This window comes from Lampetra planeri, chromosome 32 (genome assembly GCF_965212315.1).
Source record: "Lampetra planeri chromosome 32, kcLamPlan1.2.h2, whole genome shotgun sequence".
NCBI classification, from domain to species: Eukaryota; Metazoa; Chordata; class Hyperoartia; order Petromyzontiformes; family Petromyzontidae; genus Lampetra; species Lampetra planeri.
In genome coordinates, this window is record NC_136138.1 from 10,731,056 (window position 1) to 10,755,389 (window position 24,334).

At 45.4% G+C, this 24,334-nt stretch overlaps 1 protein-coding gene across 2 annotated transcripts in view; it reads left to right on the top strand.

Moving 5' to 3' along the window:
- The window catches only part of LOC144729456 (disintegrin and metalloproteinase domain-containing protein 9-like), a 41,091-nt gene extending 16,994 nt beyond the window's left edge, over positions 1–24,097 (top strand). Inside the window, exons 8-26 of one of the 2 annotated variants that reach the window (XM_078609763.1) lie at positions 1,074–1,148; positions 2,518–2,693; positions 4,191–4,269; positions 6,263–6,396; positions 7,194–7,374; positions 8,234–8,323; positions 9,388–9,583; positions 10,118–10,226; positions 11,069–11,240; positions 12,684–12,764; positions 13,173–13,278; positions 14,804–14,924; positions 16,065–16,128; positions 16,802–16,869; positions 17,798–17,858; positions 18,079–18,119; positions 19,000–19,120; positions 19,890–19,948; positions 20,382–24,097. In XM_078609763.1, coding sequence (XP_078465889.1) covers positions 1,074–1,148; positions 2,518–2,693; positions 4,191–4,269; positions 6,263–6,396; positions 7,194–7,374; positions 8,234–8,323; positions 9,388–9,583; positions 10,118–10,226; positions 11,069–11,240; positions 12,684–12,764; positions 13,173–13,278; positions 14,804–14,924; positions 16,065–16,128; positions 16,802–16,869; positions 17,798–17,858; positions 18,079–18,119; positions 19,000–19,120; positions 19,890–19,948; positions 20,382–20,442 — 1,995 coding nt within the window. In that variant the 3' untranslated portion in view covers positions 20,443–24,097. The remainder of the gene's footprint in view (positions 1–1,073; positions 1,149–2,517; positions 2,694–4,190; positions 4,270–6,262; positions 6,397–7,193; positions 7,375–8,233; positions 8,324–9,387; positions 9,584–10,117; positions 10,227–11,068; positions 11,241–12,683; positions 12,765–13,172; positions 13,279–14,803; positions 14,925–16,064; positions 16,129–16,801; positions 16,870–17,797; positions 17,859–18,078; positions 18,120–18,999; positions 19,121–19,889; positions 19,949–20,381) is intronic. The other variant, XM_078609764.1, reaches the window with a different exon arrangement.
- Positions 24,098–24,334: the final 237 nt, after the last annotated feature.

Here is a 24,334-nt window from a genome sequence, read left to right on the forward strand (position 1 = left end):
CTCCTCGCTACTTTGGGAAAGTTTCAGTGATTGTTCCATTTTCTCCGTGTATTTCCCGGGAATACTAGGTGTTATAAACGTGGAGCTGCGAGGTGCCCAGGAGATGGCAGGACAGCAGTGAGCTCTGTCCACATGTAGATCCGATGAGTCGGGTCTGTCTGTGGATTTTCTTTATTTGTGCAGAAATTTTGAGTGTTTGCCCCCCTTTGATGTGTGCCGTTCTCTCCACATACACAGGCCGCCATGCACTCGTTATACATCGATGAGACTTTTATAAAGCGAATCGACATATATATGGTACACAGAGTAGTCCCTCTAAACGTGTACTGGGTAAACAGCCGCTTGGGTGGAATGGAGCAGCCACTTGTATAGTTACGACCAAATGTGGTTATTCCTGGTGATGTCGGACCGTCACCCCAGCGCTGGAAATTGTTTCTGATTATCCTCTCAGCTGCTTGACGGATTGGTGCCGAATGATCTTATCGGCAGACAAAATGCGCTTTGCGCCTGTTCAAGGGAGATCACAATCTCCAGTACCTTTATGAAAAAAAACCCACTCGTGCTGGCTCTGCCAGCAGGGTAGTTGTTGCATACCCCACGGGTAATCCGATCTACGTGAGAAAGGCATACAATATGTCATCTGCCACGAGCCACACCTGGTCCTGGCAAACTCGAAAAACCGGACCCTTCAATCCCCTATCAATTAAAGAGTTGGTGGTTTTTACTGCCCTTCGTTTAAAGATCACTAAATCACTCTTAATAATCTCACATTGGTGGGGGAGGGGGAAACCGTGATGGTGCTTAGCACATTACACTCGGAACCGAGTAACCTGGGTGTGGTTTCTGGTCACGACTGGCACCAGTGGTGAGCGATTTCCAAACCGCTACCGTGCCTTCTTTCTTCCCCTTCCCCCCCCAATTAGTGTGCCTGCACCGGCCAGCACGGTCAACTATGGTCGAACAACCCCTGTGACTGCTGCTGCTTGGGGAGGCCTTCATACAGCAGTGGGTTGACACAGAGCTGTCGATTGTGTATTTCGTTAACCTTAAGATGTTTGTGTGCTGTGGCGCAGTTCACAAACCGGTACAAGGGAAACAAGACGGCGATGGTGCACGACATGGCAGAATTGACCAACATCATGGACTCGGTGAGTCGACAGCACATTGAGGCCGTGCAGATCCTTGTGACAACAAAAACATTTAAAGGTGTAATAATATTCACGTAATTTGCATGGTGATTCGCTTTATTATTTCACACGACTGGGCATTATGGAATGATGTAGCCCGTTCATTATGTAATGGTTGCGGTCAGGTGATGCACCCAATATAATTAACGGTTAGGGCCCCTAGTGGGCTCGCACCAATCGCCACTGCTGAAATGTGTACTGATGCCTCCTTTATCGAGGACAAAATTGGCACGTAAAATGAAGATTGATCGATGCGACCTTAATTACGGACCATATAGTAAACGCAGTGCAGTCTGCGTTCCTTCAGCGGAGGAGCAGCAAAACTACACGAACTCTCTCTCTCTCCTGAAGCCTTCTCGTGCCTAGCATTCCTGGACATTGGCATTCAGCTTCTGAACATATTTCTAGACGCAAGAATAGAATTGTCTGAAAGTAATCTGCGGGAGCCGACTTGCCCTTCCAGAGCTTTTGTTATTGAGCGTCGACTTACATTTGTGCAAAAAAAAATCAATGGTAGCCACGCTTCACTTGGAGCACTTGTGGTGACGATACACGGCCTTAGCTCGTCGAAGCCAGGTGCGTTACGGGTGCGTTACAGGAGGGGGATAGAATGATTCACTGGTGAGATGGACGTTTTATTGTGAGAGAATTAGACATCTCACGATGTTACGCAGCAATGCGTCGATACGTTAATTAAAACCGATTGATTTTGGATTATTTCAGGATAGAAATCTTTAGTTATCCTGGAGAAATACGATGAGCTATGAAGCTCTTTTTCACACATGTCCAGTAGGGGCACGGGGTCAGAAAGTTACAACAACAAACAGTACAAAATACGATTGAAGTGCAAATTATAGGAAATATATTTACAATTTGTGAAAATTATTCAGAGAAGAAAAGAAGACCATCAAAGGGATGTTTGGTGGTATTAACGAAAGAAGAACGTTGATCATGCAAGTCATCAGAATGAGAAAGGAGAACTGGATTGGCGCATCCTGTGAGGTCACGGTTTGATGAAGGACCTCCTCGAAGGAAGACCGGGAGGGAAAATAATGAGAGGAAGGCCAAGGATTGGCATACTGAAGGAGCTGGAGGAAGGAGGTGTTTGTGTGAATGAAGAGGAGTGACTAGATCAGAGGGACGGATGGACAAGGTGTTAGCCAAGGACCTGCCTTCAGGCAAAGCCCCAAAAAAAGAACCAAGTGAAAATCATGCGTAAACGGTTTGAAAATGCTGGAATTATTTGAAGTGACGTTGATGGGTCCACGGTCGTCGTGGTGATGCTGGTGTTGCTGTGTTGGCTGGCTGGTGGCGGCGGCGGTGTGTGCAGTTCTACAAGTCGATCAACGTGCGCGTGGTGCTCGTGGCCGTGAACGTTCTCACAATGGACGAGGAGAACCTCATCATGGCCACCAAAGCGGCCGGCGCCGTCCTCGGGAAGTTTGTCAAGTGGAGAGAGTCGAATCTGCGCACCCTGCCGCGCCACGACGTGGCACACCTCATGAGGTATCGTCGTCGTTGTTATCTTAAAGTATCGGCATCGTTGTTATTGTGAAGTATCGTCGTCGTTGTTATCTTAAAGTATCGGCATCATTGTTATTGTGAAGTATCGTCGTCGTTGTTATCTTAAAGTATCGGCATCATTGTTATTGTGAAGTATTGTCGTCGTTGTTATCGTAAAGTATCGGCATCATTGTTATTGTGAAGTATTGTCGTCGTTGTTATCGTAAAGTATCGGCATCATTGTTATTGTGAAGTATCGTCGTCGTTGTTATCGTAAAGTATCGGCATCATTGTTATTGTGAAGTATCGTCGTCGTTGTTATCTTAAAGTATCGGCATCATTGTTATTGTGAAGTATTGTCGTCGTTGTTATTGTAAAGTATCGGCATCATTGTTATTGTGAAGTATCGTCGTCGTTGTTATCTTAAAGTATCGGCATCATTGTTATCGTGGGGTGTCGTCGTTGTTGTTATTGTGAGGTGTTGTCGTTGTTGTCATCGTGAGGTGTCGTCGTTATCGTGGGGTATCGTCGTCGTTGTTATTGTGAGGTGTTGTCGTTGTTGTCATCGTGAGGTGTCGTCGTTATCGTGGGGTATCGTCGTCGTTGTTATTGTGAGGTGTTGTCGTTGTTGTCATCGTGAGGTGTCGTCGTTATCGTGGGGTATCGTCGTCGTTGTTATTGTGAGGTATCGTCATTGTTTTCATCGTGAGGTGTCGTCGTTATCGTGGGGTATCGCCGTCGTTGTCATCGTGAGGTATCGTCGTCGATGTTCTCGTCGTCGATGTTCTCGTCGTAGAATTTGTGATGCTCATCATTATCAGCATCATCATTGTGGAGTCACCATCATTATCTTTGTGGTGATATCTTCAACGTCATCCTCATTGTGGAATCCTCACGAACGTCATTATCAGTTCGGCAAGTCCTCCCTTCGAGTGTTTTATGTATGTATGTATGTTGAACTTCTTTCGCACCATACATAGTCAACCGTGCTAATCGTAAGTGTTGTGTGAACATGTAAGCATTTATGCCTGTCTGTACAGGGTGCATGTTTGTGTGTGTGTGTATTTATACATGCGGAGCGGACGTATATATATGGGGAGTGGTAGTGGAGCTACGAACCCGGCGACCCGAGTTCAATTCCCGCTCACGGCCTGGGCCTCTCTTGGGTCGACTCAGCCTCAACATGAGTACCTGGTGCGGTGTGTAAAAACATCGCCACTGGGGAGACAAAGGCGGCCAGGCGTGGTGTTGGCCACCCGCCCCCTCGTGTGCCGTGTCAGCCTTCATAGGTGCTCGCTAACAGCACTCTCCCCAACAGTCTGTGAAGGCCATACGGGGATCTTCGTATTTATACAGAGTACAGCTCACCTGGCACAAGTGCCATGGTGACATCACCGCCACTTACTGGTGAACGAGCAGTGGTTGTTGTTGTGTTTATACGCGATGTCTCTATTAAATTCATACGTGTGTGTGTCTGTGTGCGTATACAATTCCCAACAGTAATGGCTTTTCGGGAGCCCTGGGCATGGCTTTCGTGGGGACCATCTGCTCCCGAAGCACGTCGGGGGGCGTGAACAGCGTAAATACTGCACACAAAGACAAAGGTTCCCTGTATAGCCTGAACAGACTGTTGGGGAAAGTGCTGTTCACGAGCACCTAATGAAGGCCGGTTGGGCACACGAGGGGGTAGGTGGCCAACACCATGCCCGGCCGCCTTTGTCTCCCCAGTGGTGATGTTTACACACTGCACCAGGTACTCATTTTAGGCTGAGTCGACCTCGGGGAGGCCCAAGGCTTGTTCAGATAATTGTGACTGGCGTTGGCCGTGAGCGGGAATCGAACTCGCATTCGCCAATCCGCGCGCTATCCGCTATACTAACGCTCCCCACACACACACGCACGTGCACAAAAGGCCGGCCTTGTATCTAACAATGAACCAGTTACTGGACTGAACGCAGCTGCACCCAGCTCTTGAGACTACAGCTAAACGGTGTCAACTAAAGCACACACACACCTGCTAGACTAGAGCACAGGCTGCACGGTAAATAATTGATTACATTATTTGACGGAGGAGCCAGTTTTAAATGCCTAGTGGCCTGGAGCCTGTGGTGAGAGCAGCATGGCTTGCAAGCAAGGAGGTGGTGAGTTCAAACCCTAGCTGGGGTTGACTCGGCCCCTTCCTTCCTTCCTGTGGAGTGAATGAGCTCCAACTATAGTGTGAAGGCGTTCATGGTGTCATATGCAGGTACTGGTTCCTGTCAGAGTAATGCAGAATTGTCACCACTGGCTAGGAACTTCCAACAGAAATGAGCACCGCCCTGCACTCATTTGAGCAAGAGGATACTGACACATGACATCTCATGAACTATATCCAAAGTACAATTCTTCATCGTCTTCATCTTAAGCCATGATCAATCCATTGCTGGATGAAGGAGGCTGCCGTAAGCCGTCGCCACCACTCATGATGACGTGATGCAACAATCCATGCCGGGCCTGCACACGAGCTGGGAGCCTTGACTAGAAATTAACGTCTTATTATTTATAGAAAATGTTTAAAGAGGCAATATTTTTAAATCACATTGCAAGACTGCCCTATAATGTTAATTTTGTGGATATAGTGATATGGACAGTTTTAGGAAGTCTTTATCCAACAGTGGATTTATCATGACTGGTAATGATGACGAGGGTGGTATGGAGCCACCAATGGGAAAGAGACCCATCACATTGCTCCATGTATCGTAGGGGATTCGTGTGATTTTATCTTGGGTTTGAGAAGCAATTGGCAGAGGCTGGAGGAAGCAGGTTAAAGTTAGTCTAGTTTATATATTGTGTGTCCAGGTAAGAACTCAAGAGACCAGAATGAGTCTTATTGGTAAGTGTTGACCTGGGTCCCCGAGTTAAAAAAGGAATAAAAATAAAACAGTGAGGAAAATAAAACAAAATCGAAAGCAGAACAATCGCATTACAGGAGGAATCAAGTGACTGCACAAATATATTTAAATTTTAAATAAAATGTCCTGACGCATAGGTTTTCTCAGCCACTAATATTGAACTTTGGGGTTTGGCCATATAATCATTTGGCCAAATACCTTCCACCACCTGACATAGCCAAACATGACATTTTCTGGGGTATACAAATGTTTAACGCACCAATCGTTATTATTCTTTACATTGCAGAACAATTCTCACAGCCAAATATAGCATAAATTAGATGCAACATTGTTCTTGAAACTACTTCAAGCATCTTCAGAAAAATAAGGGAAGGCATAATGAATTCCAGGAAGTCAGAATTCCTGCAACATAATCTGGCTCGGTCAAAATACTTGTAAAACATTCGCAGTCAAAGCAAGTGAGAGAAAATATTACACACAACTAAGGTAATCATTGCACTATTTGGTGAACTGGCCAGGATGTGTGCATGTATGTTGAACTTCTTTCGCACCGCACGTAGCCAACCGGGCTCATCGGAGGGGCGGGGGAAGGACAACAAACTGAGCACAAAAGCAGTTCGAAAGTACGGGTGGACACACGAGTGACACAGTGACACATGCCGTCCCTTTGCTTGTCCCCAGCTGGGATCCCGCAGCATCGTGGTGATGGCCTCGGTGATCGCACACGAGCTGGGGCACAACCTGGGCATGGGCCACGACAACGGGCGCACCTGCAGCTGCCCCAAGTCCTCCTGCATCATGGTGGGATCGCTCCCGTGGGTTTCCTGCACTCACAACAGAAGTCGGGTGCCACCGTAGTGTTCGGTGTTTGTGCGTCTGTGTGTATGCCTGGTTATCTCTGTCTGCGTGTCCGCATCTTTGTGCGTGTGTGTCTGTCTGTCTGCCATGTTTGTCTTTCTGTGCCTGTTTACATGGATGTTTCTTTGTCTCTGCCTGTTTGTGTATCACTCTGGCTATCCATTGGTCTCTCGTACATGTTCATGGCGGTTTCTTTGTCCGTGTGTCTACTTTTCAATTTCTATTTTTACGTCCATCTGGTGGTCCAATTGTCGATTTGTTCATCCATCTCTCTGCTGATCTATTTGCCTATCTGTCTGTCCAACCATCCACCTGCTTGCCTGCCTGCCTGCCTGTCCTTTTGTCTGTATTTATGGCTTCGTGCACTATCTGTATACGTGTATTGAGTAATATGCATGTCTCTCTTATAAAAGTGGCATATTGGTCATTGGGCACTTGGCTAAATAACCTCCTGACATTATTGTGAAAAATATATACACAGTGCAGCATCACAATCGGAAAGCACAACGGTACCTTGCAAGCATATATACACACACTGTGGCTTATGACACTTGGAATGTACCGTACATGCACCCACTGATCAATGTGTTGCTCTATTTTTCAAGCAGTTGTGCATCTTACGCTTGTTGCAAAGGTTCATGCCCCAGCATTCTGTTAAGGCTACACGGTGGAGGCGGAGGGGGCGATCTTTGTCGTTGAGAGCAGCAGCCCTTCCTCTTATCCACCATCGCCGCCGCATTTCCCGCGTGCCCAGGTCCCCGGTGCCGACCAACTTCAGCAGCTGCAGCACGGACGACTTCGAGGACCTGGTCGTGCAGAGGAAGGGCGGCAAGTGCCTGCTGAACGTGCCCAAGGCGGACGGGGCATTCCGCCCGCCCGTATGCGGTGACAAGATGCTGGACGCCGGCGAGGAGTGCGACTGCGGCTCCCCCGAGGTCTGAGAACGGACGGCCGTCCCGGCCTCTCGGGCGCTCGCTCGTTCGCTTGAGAGCTGAATGGAGTTCGAAAAGAACTCGCAAGCAAATGCCTCGGTTGTGAAAGACCCCAATGCAGAAGAGCCCTGGGTTTGATCTTCCACGGAGCTCATGGTCCACCCTAAATCGCATCCACTGCACAAACCAGGGCACTAGATGCGGATAATCTGATGCACAAATGGAAAATTAAAAACTCTCCAGTTGTGTGCGACTGTGGTCATCCCAAGCAGAGACGGTACAACGTATCGCGACGCAATGCCCGATCCAAAAATACGAATGACATCACCGCAGTACACTCCGCTGCTCTGACGTGGTTATCTGGCTTGACCACCTGAATGCGAAAATTGTAGTTGTTGCGCTGCATCTACATCGGCCATACCAAAGAAGAAGCAACCGTCATAAGAGTTGCCTTGGCTGTGCCACAATAAAGTAATTAATTAATTAGTTAATTACACCGGTTCTTCCGAGTTGAGGCAAGTAATCTGGGTACTAAATGAGTAACCGTTGCGGTGTGTGACGCAGTCGTTGGTGTGGTGTGTATAGATTGAAAACTCTTTTCTTTAAAACTGATTTTTGTGTTTAGTTTGTTGTTCTTCCCCGGCACCTCCGATTAGCACGGTTGGCTACGTACGGCGTGAGAGAAGTTCAACACACATACATACATAACATCATCACTGAGGGAGGTGAATGTGGCCGGATGTGGTGCTATCCACACCCCACCCCCTCATTCTCCATGTTGGCTTTAATCGTTGCAGACTATAACAACTCTTCTCGGGCTTTGCTGAAGGCTACATGGGTGACCTTTGTCTTTGTGTTGCAGGAGTGCGACAACAAGTGCTGCGACGCCCGCACCTGCCGGCTGCGATCAGGAGCGCGCTGTGCCTACGGCTCCTGCTGCAAGGACTGCCAGGTCAGAGGTCACCCCCACACTCTCCCTCTCCCCCTCTTGCTCTGCCTGCAGCAGAGCCCTCGTGCGCACATCCATATAGCCTCGTTACCGTTGCTCTCACTCAACGATTTATTGTTTTGCTTTTATTTTATCTGCGGGAAAGTCGTTACGAAGTTCATGGTCCAAAGTACAAACGTTGGCAAACTTCTCCCTCACTTAACGGACAAGTGGTTACGCCTTCCTATGCATCGCACGCATTGCACTGTTCTTTGCTAAATAGATGAAGTTGAACCTTTGAGGTGCTAGCCGACTGTGAATCAACCAGGCTCTCAAGTGTAGCAAGCTTTTGGTCTCTGCCCAGTCACCCATGACAACGCCACGTAACTTGGTCATTTTAGCGTAACATTTTGTAACTTTGTAATAAAAAAATATTTATGTGTTTTTATTAGTTCTGGATTTTAAAAATCCTGTTTTAGTTGGCCCAAAGCATTTGTGATAATCGGGGTGTTGGCTCATACTTAAAAAGATCTTTGCCATGATTTGGGAAAAGAGCCCCGGGGGGCTGGCAGCGGAGTAGGCTAGAACTGTGAGCAGCAGGTGGGGCCAACATGAGAAATTGTGACAGGAGAGACACTCCCATTGTGCGGTGGGCAGGGCTAGTTACAAAGTGGGTGAGGCTCCATAAAAAAGCAGGCGGGGCTGAAGAGAGTGAGGGGCTGCCAATCAACTGTGTGTCCTGGTTGAGCCCATCAGAAATTTTCCCGTATCAAGTCTTCTTCCTCGTGCAACCTTTTTCTTTCTACATTGGTCGCTCTGTGGGTCCAGCCCAGATGCAGCATCCGCTCATTTTCAGCGGGGTGGGGGGCACTTTCGCCAATAAGACATCATCAGTGTGAGGGCTGCTACACATTTGGAACCATTGTTGGGTTTGGCAGCAGCAGGATGATGATGGTTGGTGTTTTCACGTGTTGTGTATTGTCGGGGGCTGCACTAAAGGCCACCAGGGGCCGCCAGTGGCCCGCGGGCCTTGCGATGAAGGACACTGCTTCAGAGGAGATCCTAACCTTTGTGTTTGGTGCTGGCAGTTTGTGGGCCAAGGCGAGGTTTGCCGAGCGGCCCAGGGCGTGTGCGACCTGCCTGAGTTCTGCTCCGGCTCGGCCCCCTCCTGCCCGGACGACTCGTTCCTGCAGAACGGCCACCCCTGCCAGAACGCCGCCGCCTACTGCTACAACGGCGTCTGCCAGACGTACACGTCGCAGTGCGTGGGCATCTGGGGCCCCGGTGGGTAGCGCATAGCCTCCATGTCCTCTCCCGAGCCAACTGCAGCCTGAGTCTAACCTCAGTCATAACCACAGCCCAAACACACTCTGAGCCTAACCACAGACCTAACGTACCCTGAGACTAACTGCAGCCATAGCCACAGCCAGAGCCTAACCACTGCATGAGCCTTACCACAGCCCTAGCTACAGTTGTAACATACTTTGAGCCTAACCACAGTACGTGCCTAACCACACCCTGAGCCTTCGCTACACTTGAAATATGCGTTTAGAGTATTTGGCTGCTATAAATTTCCACGTAATGAGCCACTTCGTTGAGCTATCATTTGTAGCCAGGTTGCTTCTGAAAAAGAGCTATATAGCTTGGTGAGCCTTACCTGGTAAAATAACATTTTTTAGATATTTTTTTTTATAGCAGTCGATTGAGAACGGGCTTTGTAAATGTGCTCACCTTCTTCAGCGTGCTTCGTCGAGTGTTGAAAGTGAAGTGGCTGGAGTTAAGTTGACCACGGTCATTGTCCTCGCTTGGTCTTTACAGGAGCTGTCCCTGCATCCGATCACTGCTTCACAATTGTCAACATGAAGGGGAATGAGTTTGGGAACTGTGGAATGAACGCCGCTGGAACCCCTGTGTCCTGTCAGTCACGGTGAGTGAGCGAGTGCTCGTGCAATGATCAGCGACCGTGGATCGTTCAGTAATACAGTAGCGACATTCTCAGCATCGTATCCAGTATGGCATTTCAACAATTCTCCCTCTCCCAGCGATTCAACAAATTGTCACGATTGGAGAGTTGTGATTCAATTCAAGATTCTCACTTTTACCTTCATATTTGTATCGTTTCTTGTTCTATAGTTTTTTTGCGCCTCTAGCATAATTGTGACAGCATACACTTTTGAGTCACACATTCGTGGTTTAGGGCTTGGATCATGAACAGAAGAATTGATGAAAAATATATTTTTTTTATTCCACATCCTCCCTCGCATCATACATTGACGGATATTGATCAACATTCTGACGTTCTGGGCTGTAGTTCCAGGGGCATCGATGGTATGGAGCACACCTGGACTCATCCGAGCAGGCGGAGGAAGAGGAGTGGGGGGGGAAGGGATTTTACAAGAATTAATTTCAATCAATGAATCGATGCATCGTTAAGTGCCCCGTGCACATGATACGCTTTACACGATCCCCTTCTCCCATAAAGAAAAACGTAGGGGGCTGAGCCCTCCTGCCCACCACCTCATCTACGGTTTTTGTACATTCACGTGGAAATTTATAGCAGCCAAATTACACTAAACGCATGTTGATTCTAAATCTGGAGGGAAAAACCAGAGGACCCGGAGAAAAATCCACATGACCACAGGGAGAGAGAGAGACATGCGAACTCCAAATATACAGCAGGCATCAGAGTCGGGATTGAACCCACGACCTCCTGTATACCAGACGAGGTAGTTAACATCTCACCACCGTGAAACACTTTTGGCCCTGCAGGAACGTCAAGTGCGGGAAGCTGATCTGCACCAACACTCCCAACGAGCCGCTCATCGGACACATTCCCAACTACGTGAGCTACGAGGGCTGCCGTGCTGTGGATTACAACTATGGGCCCGACGTTCCAGACCCGGGCCTTGTGCAGCCAGGAACCAGCTGTGGCTCTGGCCTGGTGAGATGCTGCCTCCTTCAACCACATTCATAATTATAATCATCATCATCATCATCTATCCACTGGTAGATGAATGCCTCCCAAAGTCGTCGCCTTCTCAGATGAAGTCACGATGCAAAAATCCTTTAGCTCTCCTGCACGCGAGCCGAGTTCATCACTCCATCTCCGTAGTAGACATCCTGCCCGACGTGTTCTCAGTTTTCCGCTGCCATTCCATCGTTAATATTAACCAACCGGCCATATTAGGGGTCGGCATTCCAAAGAACAAGAACAGCCATTTTTTTCGAATTCGGTAAAAAAAACTCCTCAATCTTTCAAGAGCCGCAATGCACTGTGTGGTGAATGCAAGACTGTGGTCCTTGAATAAATAACATCACGAAGCGGTCCTTAAAGAGCCGTACGCGGCTCAGGAGCCCACAGGTTTCCGATCCCTGGGCCATATCTAATGATATGCCCCTAAATTTCGATTTAAAGCTTTCATGACTGCAGGGATTCATCTTCTTGGTTCTTTCGGTAAAGTCACGTAGAAGGGGCGGCTGCTTGCGTTGTGGCCGAAACGTCGTGAGAATTGCATTTTATTATGTTTTATTTTTATTATTTTATTATTTACCTTCTACATGACTTTACCGAAAGAACCAAGAAGATGAGTCCATATGATGTCTCTAGCCTGCGTACTTTCCCTAATGCCTGTGTTCCTCGTCCATGCTTCTGATATACACAAGTTAAAAAACCCCAAGTGTCTTCATGTTCAATTGACTATTGATAGGTGCTCATTTCTGTTGATGGTCCTGGGTCATTGGTGGAAAATCCACATTCCTATGTTGGGGATTGGTTTCTCTCAAGGATGGTCATTGTTGTGCTTTCCTACAAGGTTGTACTTATTTTATCGACCCCCGAAGGAAGGAATGATGTGCCGAGTGATTTCTAACCAGGATTTGAAGCTGTAAGCTTCAGATTGTGAGTCAGGTGATCTGCCATATCAACATCCAGTAGAATTAACTGTGTAGATTAAGATACCACAATTTCCGGATTATAGGACAACACTTCTCTCTGTGTATTTGAAAGAATATGTTTGGGGTGTACATCTTATCACGTGAAAAGTGTTGTGCGACCAGATTTGTAAAATTGTATTGACTCCGGGCACATGTTTGGGGTGCATCTAACCATCCAGAGCATATTCTTGGTTCTTTCGGTACGTGACTTTACCGAAAGAACCAAGAATATGAATCTCTGCAGTCACGAAAGCTTTAAATCTAAATTTTTCATCCAGAGCATCTTATAATCCGTAGACTACGGTAATGTCCGTGTAATAGTTAATGTACTTGGCGATGAATGCAAAAGTCTTTTTAGGGGAAGGTCCTTTGGGATAGTGTGCCGATTTTCGAGTCATCGACAGGTTTCGCGATGTTTGGCGAGTTTAACTTGCCTTCTGTGTCTGCACAGGTGTGCTACGATCAAAAGTGCCAAAGTGACACGATTCTCGGTTACGACTGCAACACCACCACGAAGTGCAACGGCCGTGGGGTGAGTGTGGTTTTTGTCCTTCCTCGCACGTGGTGCGTTCTCTCCGGGCGCACCGCTTTAAAATAAAAACCTCTATAGAGCAGGAATCCTCATGAAAAAGAGTGCTTGTACCCAGTGTGGCATTTATGGATAAATTAATAATCATCATTATATTTTTTCAAAAGCCACTTACTTAGCTGTCTCTCCGTGCAAAAATAAACACCCCCACTCTTTCTGCGATACAAAGCCTACGTGTTAAACTGATACATTGTATGTCCGTTGAACTTCTTTCGCACCGTACGTAGCCAGCCGCACTAAGATGGAGGTGCTGTCACATAACTGCAATGTATCGCAATTATAGTATTTGGATCGCCTTTGTGGAATTCACTGCTGTCGTTGGGATATACCCGTTGGTCAATTCCATGCCAGGTTTGCAACAACCACAAGCATTGCCACTGCTCCATGGATTGGGCCCCCCCGGACTGTTCTTCTAAAGGCTGTGGGGGCTCCTTAGACAGCGGGCCCACTTGCAAAGGTACGCATGGCCGTGTGCGTATACGCACGCACGCACACACGCATGCACGCATGCACACACGCACACACACACGCACACACGCACACACACACGCATGCACGCGCGCACGTACACACACGCACACACGCATGCACGCATGCACACACGCACACACACACGCACACACGCACACACGCACACACGCACGCACACACGCACGTACACACACGCCATGCACAAGGGATGTAATGATGTACATCCTTCGCAATTCAATGATTCAATTCGCGATACCATTATTATTATTATTTGGTCTTATGGTGCCACGCGGTGGCTTCAGGGCTTCCATAAGCCAGCAGTGGTAAACGTATCATTTACTAAGGGCCAAATAGGACTTTGAAATACTTTTGGCCGACCACACGCATCGTAAACATGTAATGGCATGTGTACAAATATTTTAGAAATGTGTACACTACAGTTAAGTCGGGTTGCGTGACGTTACATTTAGCATGAATGTTATTGGGTTTCTTTGTGTATCTGTTGCGCTGTGTCAGCTCTATTATATCGTGCCCTGTCACGTTGCATTATACTGCTGCATTGGCTTGGTTGAGTACAATGTAGACTAATGGGTGTCACGTAAAGAGGGAATGGAGTTTGTCAACGGAAGATGACAACAGCAAATAGGATTCGAAATGAAATGCTTTGGAAAAGTTACTGTGACAGCACACACAACTCGTGAAATTCTGTTGACCACAATTATCTCCTAGCCATCATTAGACAAACAAATACGCGGTTGTTTAAGCACATCAATAGATCCAGCAATCTTTACAAACTAGAAACAGAGGGTGTCCAAGGAAGACTGTGGATTGAGAAAGTCGCAGTCTGGGTGGGCTTTAATCACAAGCAGCTGATCCATGGGTTGAAGACCTGGGAAAGTGGAAGAGGTCATGACCCAAGCTTCATGTTTTATATCATTTTTTTGGGGGTGATTTGGGCATTGCTTGTAATACGGCAATTATTGCCCATCCCAAATTGTGCTGGTGTACTCTTAGGCTTTTTCGGTAAAGTCACGTAGGTAAAAAATAAAAATAATAGAAGTAATAATAGAAATAAAATAATAAATCACGGCGTTTCGGAGACAACACAAGTCTCCGTCATAATTGCGATACATGACGGAGACTTGTGTTGCCTCCGAAACGTCGTGATTTATTATTTTATTTCTATTATTACTTATATTAATTTTTTTTTACCTACGTGACTTTACCGAAAAAGCCTAAGAGTATGAATCCTTGCAGTCACGAAAGCTTCAAATCTAAAATTAAAGTGGTGGTGCTGGGGGCCTTCTCCTTGAGCTCTTGCAACCCTTGTGGGGTGTGGATGCTCCCCGCCCCCCATCCCCCCCATAATGCCATTTGCCAGAGAGTTCCAAGATTCTGCCAATACGGTTGAGTGGATGGATGAGTGGCATGCGTCAATCATTGCCTTGTGCTACATTCACGCTCGTACTGCGTTCTACTGCACATTTCTGCGCTGCCTTGGTATGCTAAAGCAGATAAATCCCAGCTACTGTGGCTGCTGTTGCTGCTGCTTCCGGTGCTGGCTGTGGCGGCGTTCTTCGGCAGACGGCGGTACATACGCAGAAAGCGCATGCAACGCAGCCAGGAGTGCAGGTGAGGACTCACCCCCATGCACAGCTCTTTCGGGCTTCCTCAGTCTGATTGCTTGCATATAATGTCGTCCTTCCCCCGCACCTCCAATTAGTATGGTTGGCTATGTAATGTGTGAAAGAAGTTCAATATACTTAAATGACAATTGGACGCATACATCCTGAAATTGACACACACACTCATGATTGATCGTGATAAATCCCAAACCTATATTTATTATGCAGCTCCTTTGTAAATTTTAAATGATCCTTATGGCAGTACCCCAGGGTACCAAATAATACAAAATGGCCGAGGCAATTAAATACTTAATTTCTGGGGCACTACTTTTTACAGGGGTGTACTTAACTCCGCGACTGGGGTACCAATCAATCCAAAATCAGTGCTACTCCGCGATGTAGAAACGAAGCGAGGACGATTGCGCTGAAACCCTGAACGCTCGCACGCACCGTAGTGGTGCATCGTGTACAGCTCGTCGAGATGAATCAATTGCTGCATTGCCGACCATCAACAGACTAAAAATGACTGCATCACGGACATTCTTCGAGAGCCGGGGTACTATGTTACTATGGTACCCCGGGATACCGCCATAAGGTTCAAATCTAGATTGATCACTAATTTCTCTCGAACTGCTTTTTGTGTTTAGTTTGTTGTCCTTCACCCGTACCTCCAATGAGCACGGTTGGCTACGTAACGTGCGAAAAAGAAGTTCCACATACGTATAATCCACTGCAGAACGATGGCTTCTCCACTCTGCGTCCAGTCATGAGAGTTGTTTTGTCATTCTTCGCACTGGTTAGTGTTAGCCGTGGCCGTGAATCGATATCACGTCGCTGGGTTGAAAGTGCAGTGCGTGAACCACGATGCCAGCGTGCGTGATAGCGTGACATTATTTAAGAAAAAACGATTTAGAGAAGTGTATAAAGGCTTTGTTGAAAATATGTTTTGTAACAGATTAATCTGCATACACATCAGTCCATGCACTTTCATCTCTCAAACACAACCCCCATCGTTAAACAGCTTTCACACCTGTTTAGCCCCGACCCGTCTTGCCGCACGCTTCGTCAGTTGGAATGTTATTCGTGTCACTGATTCTCCGATGCCAATATTGTTTGTGAAAAGCACAACCTTTTTTCCCCATTACAGTTCTGGCAACACCAAAGCAACGCCCAAAGGAGAATCCAAATTTCAACCATCGTCGCAGTTGATGGTACGCTGTTTTGACGTTTACAAAGGAACTGAACACATTCCTGCTGAGGGAGCTGGTAGGAACGTTGGGTTGCTCGGTCAATGGCCAGGGTCAACGGCGGCGTGGTGTATTCCGCAAAAATGCCCGACTGTGAGGGCGGGCACAAGCCGGCGTGAGTAGGTTAAACGTTGAGTTTTATAAGGACACCACGGGGTCACCAGCCCCTCCCCACCCCTCCCCACCAGCCCCTCCCCACCAGCCCCTCCCTACCCTCCCCACCAGCCCCTCCCCACCCTCCCCACCCAGCCCCACCCCACCCTCCCCACCCAGCGCCTCCCTGCACGACGGACGGACACAATAATCCTCTGTGGGCTGGTGGAACCAGTGGGTTCCTACCAGTAACAGGATGTCTGTAGAAACGTTGATTTGACATTTTACAATAAAAATGTATATTTGTCGATTGGCATATAATGCTTTCGTTATTTTTTTTGACAAGACAATTGATATGAGAATTTTAAGTTGTACAGCATCCAAATGTGACCGCATCTCGAAATTCTGTTGAAATATAAACAACACTCGCATGCCGTGACTTTTGCTTTGCTATAGGAGTGAGTGGCCTCGCCTATGCCGTGATAACTTCTTTAGTGGCCAGCCAATGTGAGTGCGGTTGTTCACACTCTTTTAACTTTGTTAGGAATCATCTCAAGACAACGATCACAATGGCAAGGCATCGGATCCCAGCAGCACAAATATACCCAAGAGGTAATGGTTCAATACTTTACTCACTGTCTTTAACTAACCATAGCTTTCGTGTTTCCCCAAATTGCGTATATACCAATTGCGCTATCGCCGTCACGTCTTGAGGCATAGTAGACATTTGTGTTGAACACCCAAGCAGCTGGCAGTGCAGGACCCCGTGTCAGAGAATGACCCATAAAGATGATATCATTGAACAACTTCCGTGGTCACTTTGGTCAGCCTCTTTATCCACAATAGGGGCACACCATTTCGATATCGTACACAGATTGATCATTGTTTTTTTACCCTTTTATCTGGTAACAAAACTGACACCTTTTTTTACAAGGAGTCATGTTTGCATTGACCACAATACCTGCGGTCGGAAAGCAGACAAAAAACACATTGATAATGTATGCACTGTCCTTGAAATTGATTGGTCCTCACCCGAGACAGCTTTCTGTTGGACCAGATGACGCCAAAAGGTGCACAACTCAAAGACAATGCACCATCAGAGTATGAGAGCTCGGGGTAAGCATTTACACCATTGGAACCTCCTTTGCCAGTAGAAAATTATGATAATTGTTTTTTTACCCTTTTATCTGGCAACAAAACTGACACCTTTTTTTACAAGGAGGTTCCAATCGTGCACAGATTTATAGGCACATGTCAAAGCAAATCATTAGTTCTCAAAGTTGAATTAAGCCAAATTTTAATGGACAATCACGTTTAATATCATAGTTTTTGTGCAGTCGTTGGTGACCGGGTTAAGACCACTGATTCTTGAGATCCTGGTTTTTTAATTGGCGGCTGCCTGGACTGAAGCCGAGGATCTCGGCGCTAGCCTGCTCAGTACACTGAAAAGGCATTAGACAAACAATCTTGAACGTTATCTATATTACCAGTTGAGTGATGCAAACCTTGATGTTGTTGATGTGGAATTGTGTTTCTTTAGACCTCTCATTCCACCTCAAGCCAGTGCTCCCAAAACCTCAGCGACTCAAAGCCAAGTCCACGTAGGTTACCAGTCTCAAGTTGTTCAGATAAATGTCTTCATTCAGCTCTTACTCTGTCCATAACCTCCATGTGTTCTGGTACAACAACAATGACAACAGCTGCCCTTTGCCACTAAGCAATGATGACACAAACACACACACACGTGAACTTTATCAGTATTTGTGATATTGTGAAATGATATCAGTCGTGATTGTCTTGTTGCTCATTTTCCCATTGCAGTTTACAAATGGCTCTGAAGTCTCTACAATAGTGCCCACAAGGTGAGCTTGTATTAAATAAGCGCATCCTGTCTTGTTCATTGTATCGTAAAATACGTGAATACAGGAGTATTTTTGATAGGCGTGTAACGATTCATCGATTCACAAATTAATATCGATCCTCACACTCACGATATATGCATTGAATCTTGTGTGTGATGAACGATCATTTACACTTAATGCAAATCGTATGCAAGTGATGAGTTAACGTTGAGTTTTGGCTAACAACAAAACAAACTCAATCAAACAAGAAATGAAATATTCAACTATAATTACAATCTGTTAAAAACCATCGTCAAATCTAAGTTTTTTTTTTTGTCAAATAGTTACTCTGAATTGTGATACTTTATCGAATTGCTGTGGGAGGGCGATTCGTTACATCCTACCACGGGCGATGGAAATTAGCCTAATTTGGCATTAACGGTCTTGCTTTGGCAATGGGCCATTTCAAGTTTGGCAGTTTGCTCTGTTTTACAGGAACTAATGAGAAACCGCAGACGGAGCACTCAACCACACTTTACATGGCCCTCCGCCATCATCTGCATCACAACCTTTGTGCTTTAAATCCACCACCCTTTTCACCGCTTAGCGGGCAGCTTTTATCACATTGTCAGAATAAGGTTGCGTATTTTATATCGTGTCTCAACGCGGGCACCGTAAATTTCGGGAGCCCTAAGTTGTGGACTGGGCAGTGCAGGTCGTTGCCCAAGTAAATATTGAATGCTTTCGAAATCCTCGCACTTCCCTCCGACACATCTCGGTCATACCACCTGCACGTTCGGGAAACATATCTCTTTTAATGATTTGGATCAGCAGTTCGGCGCTGTAGTGTTAATAACACGTCTGTGCCCCACCTGTGTCTCGCGGTTCACGTCATATGCAGGCCTCCCCCGTCGGTGCCTATGTATTCCAAGCAAGGCAAATCCAAAGCTACGGGACAAGAAGAACCGCAACAGCAGTGGCATACAAAACCTCAGTACTTGGCTGAGCAGGATGCCTGGCAGGTGGGTGCTTGACTTTTGGAGAGAATGGAACTGCTATATATAATCTTAGCTCTTTCGGTAAAGTGACGTAGGTAAAAAATGAAATTAAAATTAATAAAAAATTAAATAACAAAAATTAATAAAATAATAAAATCAATGATTTTTTTTTTCATTTTTTACCTACGTGACTTTACCGAAAGAACTAAGAGTATGAATCCTTGCAGTCACAAAAGCTTCAAATTTAGAAGGAATGGAACTGCTGTTTGGTTAGAAACTCTGTCCTATGAGACCAGCATTCTGGCCACATGTACGTGGAACTTCTTTAACACAACGTACAAAGTCAACTGTGCTCATCGGAGGAGTCACAGTGAGAAAACAGAGGGGAAAGCTCTGTGTGTGTGTCCCAGCCACACGAACACAAGTGTTGTTGAAAACTTATTGTTTGGTTTTTAATATCCCTGCAGTTCACAACACTCAAATATGTATTTAATTATGCAACCGTCACTTACTGCACAACAATTCTTCGGTGTCAGACAAATAACATCCTAAAAACAATAAAATTCGTTTTTATATCTATAAATGTTTTTCTTTCATATATTTCGCACATCCTACAGTGTCAAATTAATTTCCCCACTTAATAGGATGGGTTCAAGAGTGTATCTCACGTTGTTTTTATCTTGGATGACTGTGATAACCGTTGGAGGGACACCTATGGTATTCCTCCCTTTCGTGTAGTCCAGGTTCCGCCAGTTGTAACGCAGCGCCTCTCTGCCCATGTCGACAATCACAGATCAATAAAGAAGCCGTGGCGGGGTCTCGTGATGACGTCTCGGGTGGTCATGGTGCCAGGTGGGTGCTCGCTATACTGTGCCTGCACTAGCAAACAGTTTTTTTAGGCCGTTAAATATACAGGGTGATCCCTTTTATAGATACCCCATTTGATTCTAATGAGCCTCTTCTCACTGTTGTGAACGTGATGGCTGAACATCATGCAGAGAATAGTGTTCAAGGATTTAATACGGTCCTTTATATATATAAAAAGAATATCATATTGCTGTTTTTGTTGGGGTATCTATAACAATGGAGCACATTATCATCATCAAGGCTACACACACACAAATTAGAATTATGTTATAATGTGTGTGAATATTACAACGTACCATTCTCCTATAGCAGATGGCAACATTTTCAAATTAGTCTGCCACAAAGAGTGGCTGTGTTTGCACATTGCTTCCGCTGACTCGGTGTGTGTGTGTGTGACGCCCTGTGTGTGACGAGGCAGGGTGTCGTCTAAGCCAGCGTTGATGCCAAAGCCAGGCAACCTCACGCCATCATTAGTTTGAGTCGTCTGCTCGTCGGAGGCGACGCGTCTGATGGTAGCAAACGGGACAAAATACACTTGAGACCATGTAAGGCTCGTAACATTACATTCATGGGAACATGGGCTGTTGTTATGGTATGTATGGTTCATTATTGCACGTCTGCATGCGCAGAATTTTTTTCCCGATGTTGCATATGCAATATTCTTCAACAATAGGGTACTCTCAATGTAAGGTTTTTTTGGCATGAGGCTGAAATTCCAAGCTCGCAGCAAGACGCTACCTGCTTGCGTTGCCACGTTTTTGCCATTGGTTTGATCAACACTTTTGAGTCGTTTGTAGCGGGTGGATTCTTGTTAGGAAGGACAACAACAAACACTGAGCTCATTCTGAATGGTCTGGGCTACCTTGTAAATTTCCCAGCCGTTCCCCTTATATGCAAATGCAGGTCCCCGTTGAGCTGCATTATTATTAAAGTTGACATTGGTTTTACCCATTGCACAAGTTATTTGGCGCGATTATGCATCTGATATGAATTCCTGCAGTCACGAAAGCTTTAAGTCAAGATTTATGCATCTGATCTATAATTAAAATATTGGGCTCGTTTGATGTGTTGGCGAATGCCCGGTTTTTATATATTTACATATACATATATATTGGCAAAGCCAAGCAAAGGTTTCCTTTACCATCGATAGGGACAATCGCCAAAGGTGGTGCATTTCCACTGTTTTGCCACGATATGAATCCGGCCCAATGTGGTAGAATTTTTTTTTTTCTTTGATGAGCAAAGTTTGTGTTTTAGGTGCAGTTTTACAGTCGCACAGATACCGTAACGTTGACATGTTGCACACATGCGTGCTTAATACTCAGCAGGGATATTTCTGAGCTCTTTATAGTTCGAAGGGCTATACCACATTCTCTTGAATACGAAACGTGCACTGGAGATGTGATTGCTTTCTGGCATCACTCGGCTCGTTTGTTTGTACGTACGCGCTACTGATTTCCTACAACGGAAGAAATATTGACGTGAATGGGTCTGAACTTGCACATAAAGCAAACCACTGTACTTTAAAATGAGATCTGACACTTGATGTGATTTTACTTCTCAGCCATGTTTTAATTTCATTTGTACAGTGTTTAAATGAATAATGGTATTACTCCTGTAAAGCTGTCAAATGGTTTAAAAAATGTATATTATGACCTGAGTAAATGCCAAAACCGTCATATAAACACGTGATCGCGGATTACCTGTTTTTCTTACTGAAAAAATATAGTGTAGAGTTAATTAACGCATGTGTCAGAGCAGAAGTAGAATAATCAATGAAAGTAATGAAACATTAACGTATGATAAGCATTGAAACAACACCTGTAAGATTTGGTTTCCCTTGAAAAAACTAACCGTTAATTTACGACTTTTATAAGTCTCGCAAGGTGGGTAGTCATTAAAAATGTTATGTTTTATGTCAGTTTATGAGTTTTCTCTCCATAGCTTTGTGATCCATTAAATTTATTCGGAAATGCCAACATAGTGCTCAGTATTTAAGGCAACTTTGGAACATCACCCTGCTGAAAACGTAAACTTGTTTGTTATCTGTTAACAATAACGATGTATAGCGCTGTCAGTCAATTTTACTGACGAAGGCCTTCCCACGCCATGGCAGTCATGGGGGTGGTTGCATGAGCATCCTTCATCACGCTGGACAGTGCGGGTTGGTGAAGGGTGGCCTGGGGCAGCTTCAGGTATCTTTCGCCACCGAATGTTAATCGTGGAGAGAAATCGAACTCCGGTAACCGGAATCATAATACGGTGCGCTAATCACTGTGCTACCGCTCTACCCGATTGTGATCCATAAGATCATAAATGTCCATCGGCATCATGTGGGATTACCAAATGCTCCTGTTGTTTGATGTCCAAGGTAACTTTTGGGTGAGGTCACAGACGTTTGGTTGGTGCAGAATTTGACAAAAAAGACGATGGCAGGCAGCCACAGTAGTTTCTGACTCCCAACTGAAGGAGGGAATGAATTCCACTTGCGGATTCATCAGTCCACATTCCGATTACCACTTAAAACTCCCAGCAACGACGGGTCATCTGAGTCTGGCAGAGACACGAGGTGGAGTTTGTTATGACACTGCAGCTACAAGCCGCCAGATGTCATGAGACGGCTTGCGTTACACTCGGGTTCATTCTCCTGTTCGCAGCTCACTGTAATGTCCCTGTTATTCCGACCATTGTGCAATGCTGCTGTTGCATTAGCCCGCATTCCAAATGCATGATCTTTGCCCGTATAACACCACATGTGTGTCTGCGGTTTTGAGATGTGCACTCCAAGCAAATCCACATTTAAAGACGTACATTATGTATTACGTTTTACCATTATGACAGCCTGTACAATAGCATTAGTAATGAAACTCATGGTAGTGTGTCAAACGGTTTTTTTTCTTATTACAGCGTGCATGTTTTTTATTTTATTTGCCAAATTCTTTGTCCCACATCGCGTCCGTTTTTGTCGCACTGACTGTATGCTCTGTGCATGTGTGCGTAATGTTTGTATGTATACTTTTTTTTAAGGCAGAGCACCACAGTTCAACTGTGATGGATGGATGTTATATGTTCTGCCAAATTCATTGCTCTATACACGGAGACAAATACAAAAAGTGCTGATGGTGGGCTTCTATGAGGAATCGCGGAGGACAGCTCCTCATGCCTGGCCGTCTTTGTCTCCATAGTGCCGATGTTTACACACCGCACCAATTACACGTTTTGGGCTGAGTTTACTAATGCAGAGAACCAGGACCAGCTCAAATGTCACGGGATGCTGATGTTAGCGGTGATTGGGAATCGTACCCAGATACCTGGGTTCATAGCGCAGTACACTAACCACTACACCACCACTCCCCCCTGTAGACACATGTACATGCGCATGCCTATTCTTGCTGTAATGTCCTGGGGATGGATTTGATCACAATCCTTTATTCAAGGATTATTTTAAATCTAGAATAGGGCAGAACTGAGATTTAAATCATCACACAAGCTCAACAATGAAAACTACTGCTGTTATTGGCAACTAAACCTGCTGTTAAAATATTACGGCAATGTTAAGACAAAAATGTATCTGACCTTTACACATTCCACTACTTACACACTGTGTGTGGGCTGTCACAACATTGAGAAATACACACTGAAATAGATTGTACCACACGAGTAAAAATGTTAAGACTTATTGTACTGTGGTTATGTAATGTCTGAAGCCTGTGCACTTAATGTTTTGACTGCAGCTGATGGCTGCTGTGTAATTTTCAGTCTGCATAGGTTTTGCCACTTGATTTAAAAATATTTAAACATGTTTTAAATAAGGTTTTTACTGCTATAATTTTACCCTCAAATTATGTACTGAGAGCATTTTAATAATCATTAAAGATATACAACCACTATAATAACAGAACGCCGTCAACCGATTTGAATTTGAATGTCCCATTGAGCTGTAAATATTGTTACGAACGCTTTTATGCAAATTTAATGATCCAAGGTGTATCAGAATTTAATGAAATTGCAGATGCAGGTTATTTAATAGGTTCGAGAATATTTTGTATGTATATACTGTAAAAGTACAGGTTGAGATATCTGAAGAGGTGTACTTGATGTGAATGGAGCTGAATAAAGTTGTCTTTGGCTGTTCATTGTGTGCATGCGTTTGCTTTATTTCATCGAGTTGATGGCTCCGTGACAAATTAAATGGAACCATCAATGGATGTTAAACGGATATTAAATCTAAATGATCACAGGTAATCAATTGATTCGGGTCTGCATGTATCATGTATGTTAGTGTCAGCCTTCGCCACTGACAATGGAAGCATTGAATCAGAATATTTAGCCTGGAGGAATCCGATGAGCTATAAATCTCTTTTTCACAGA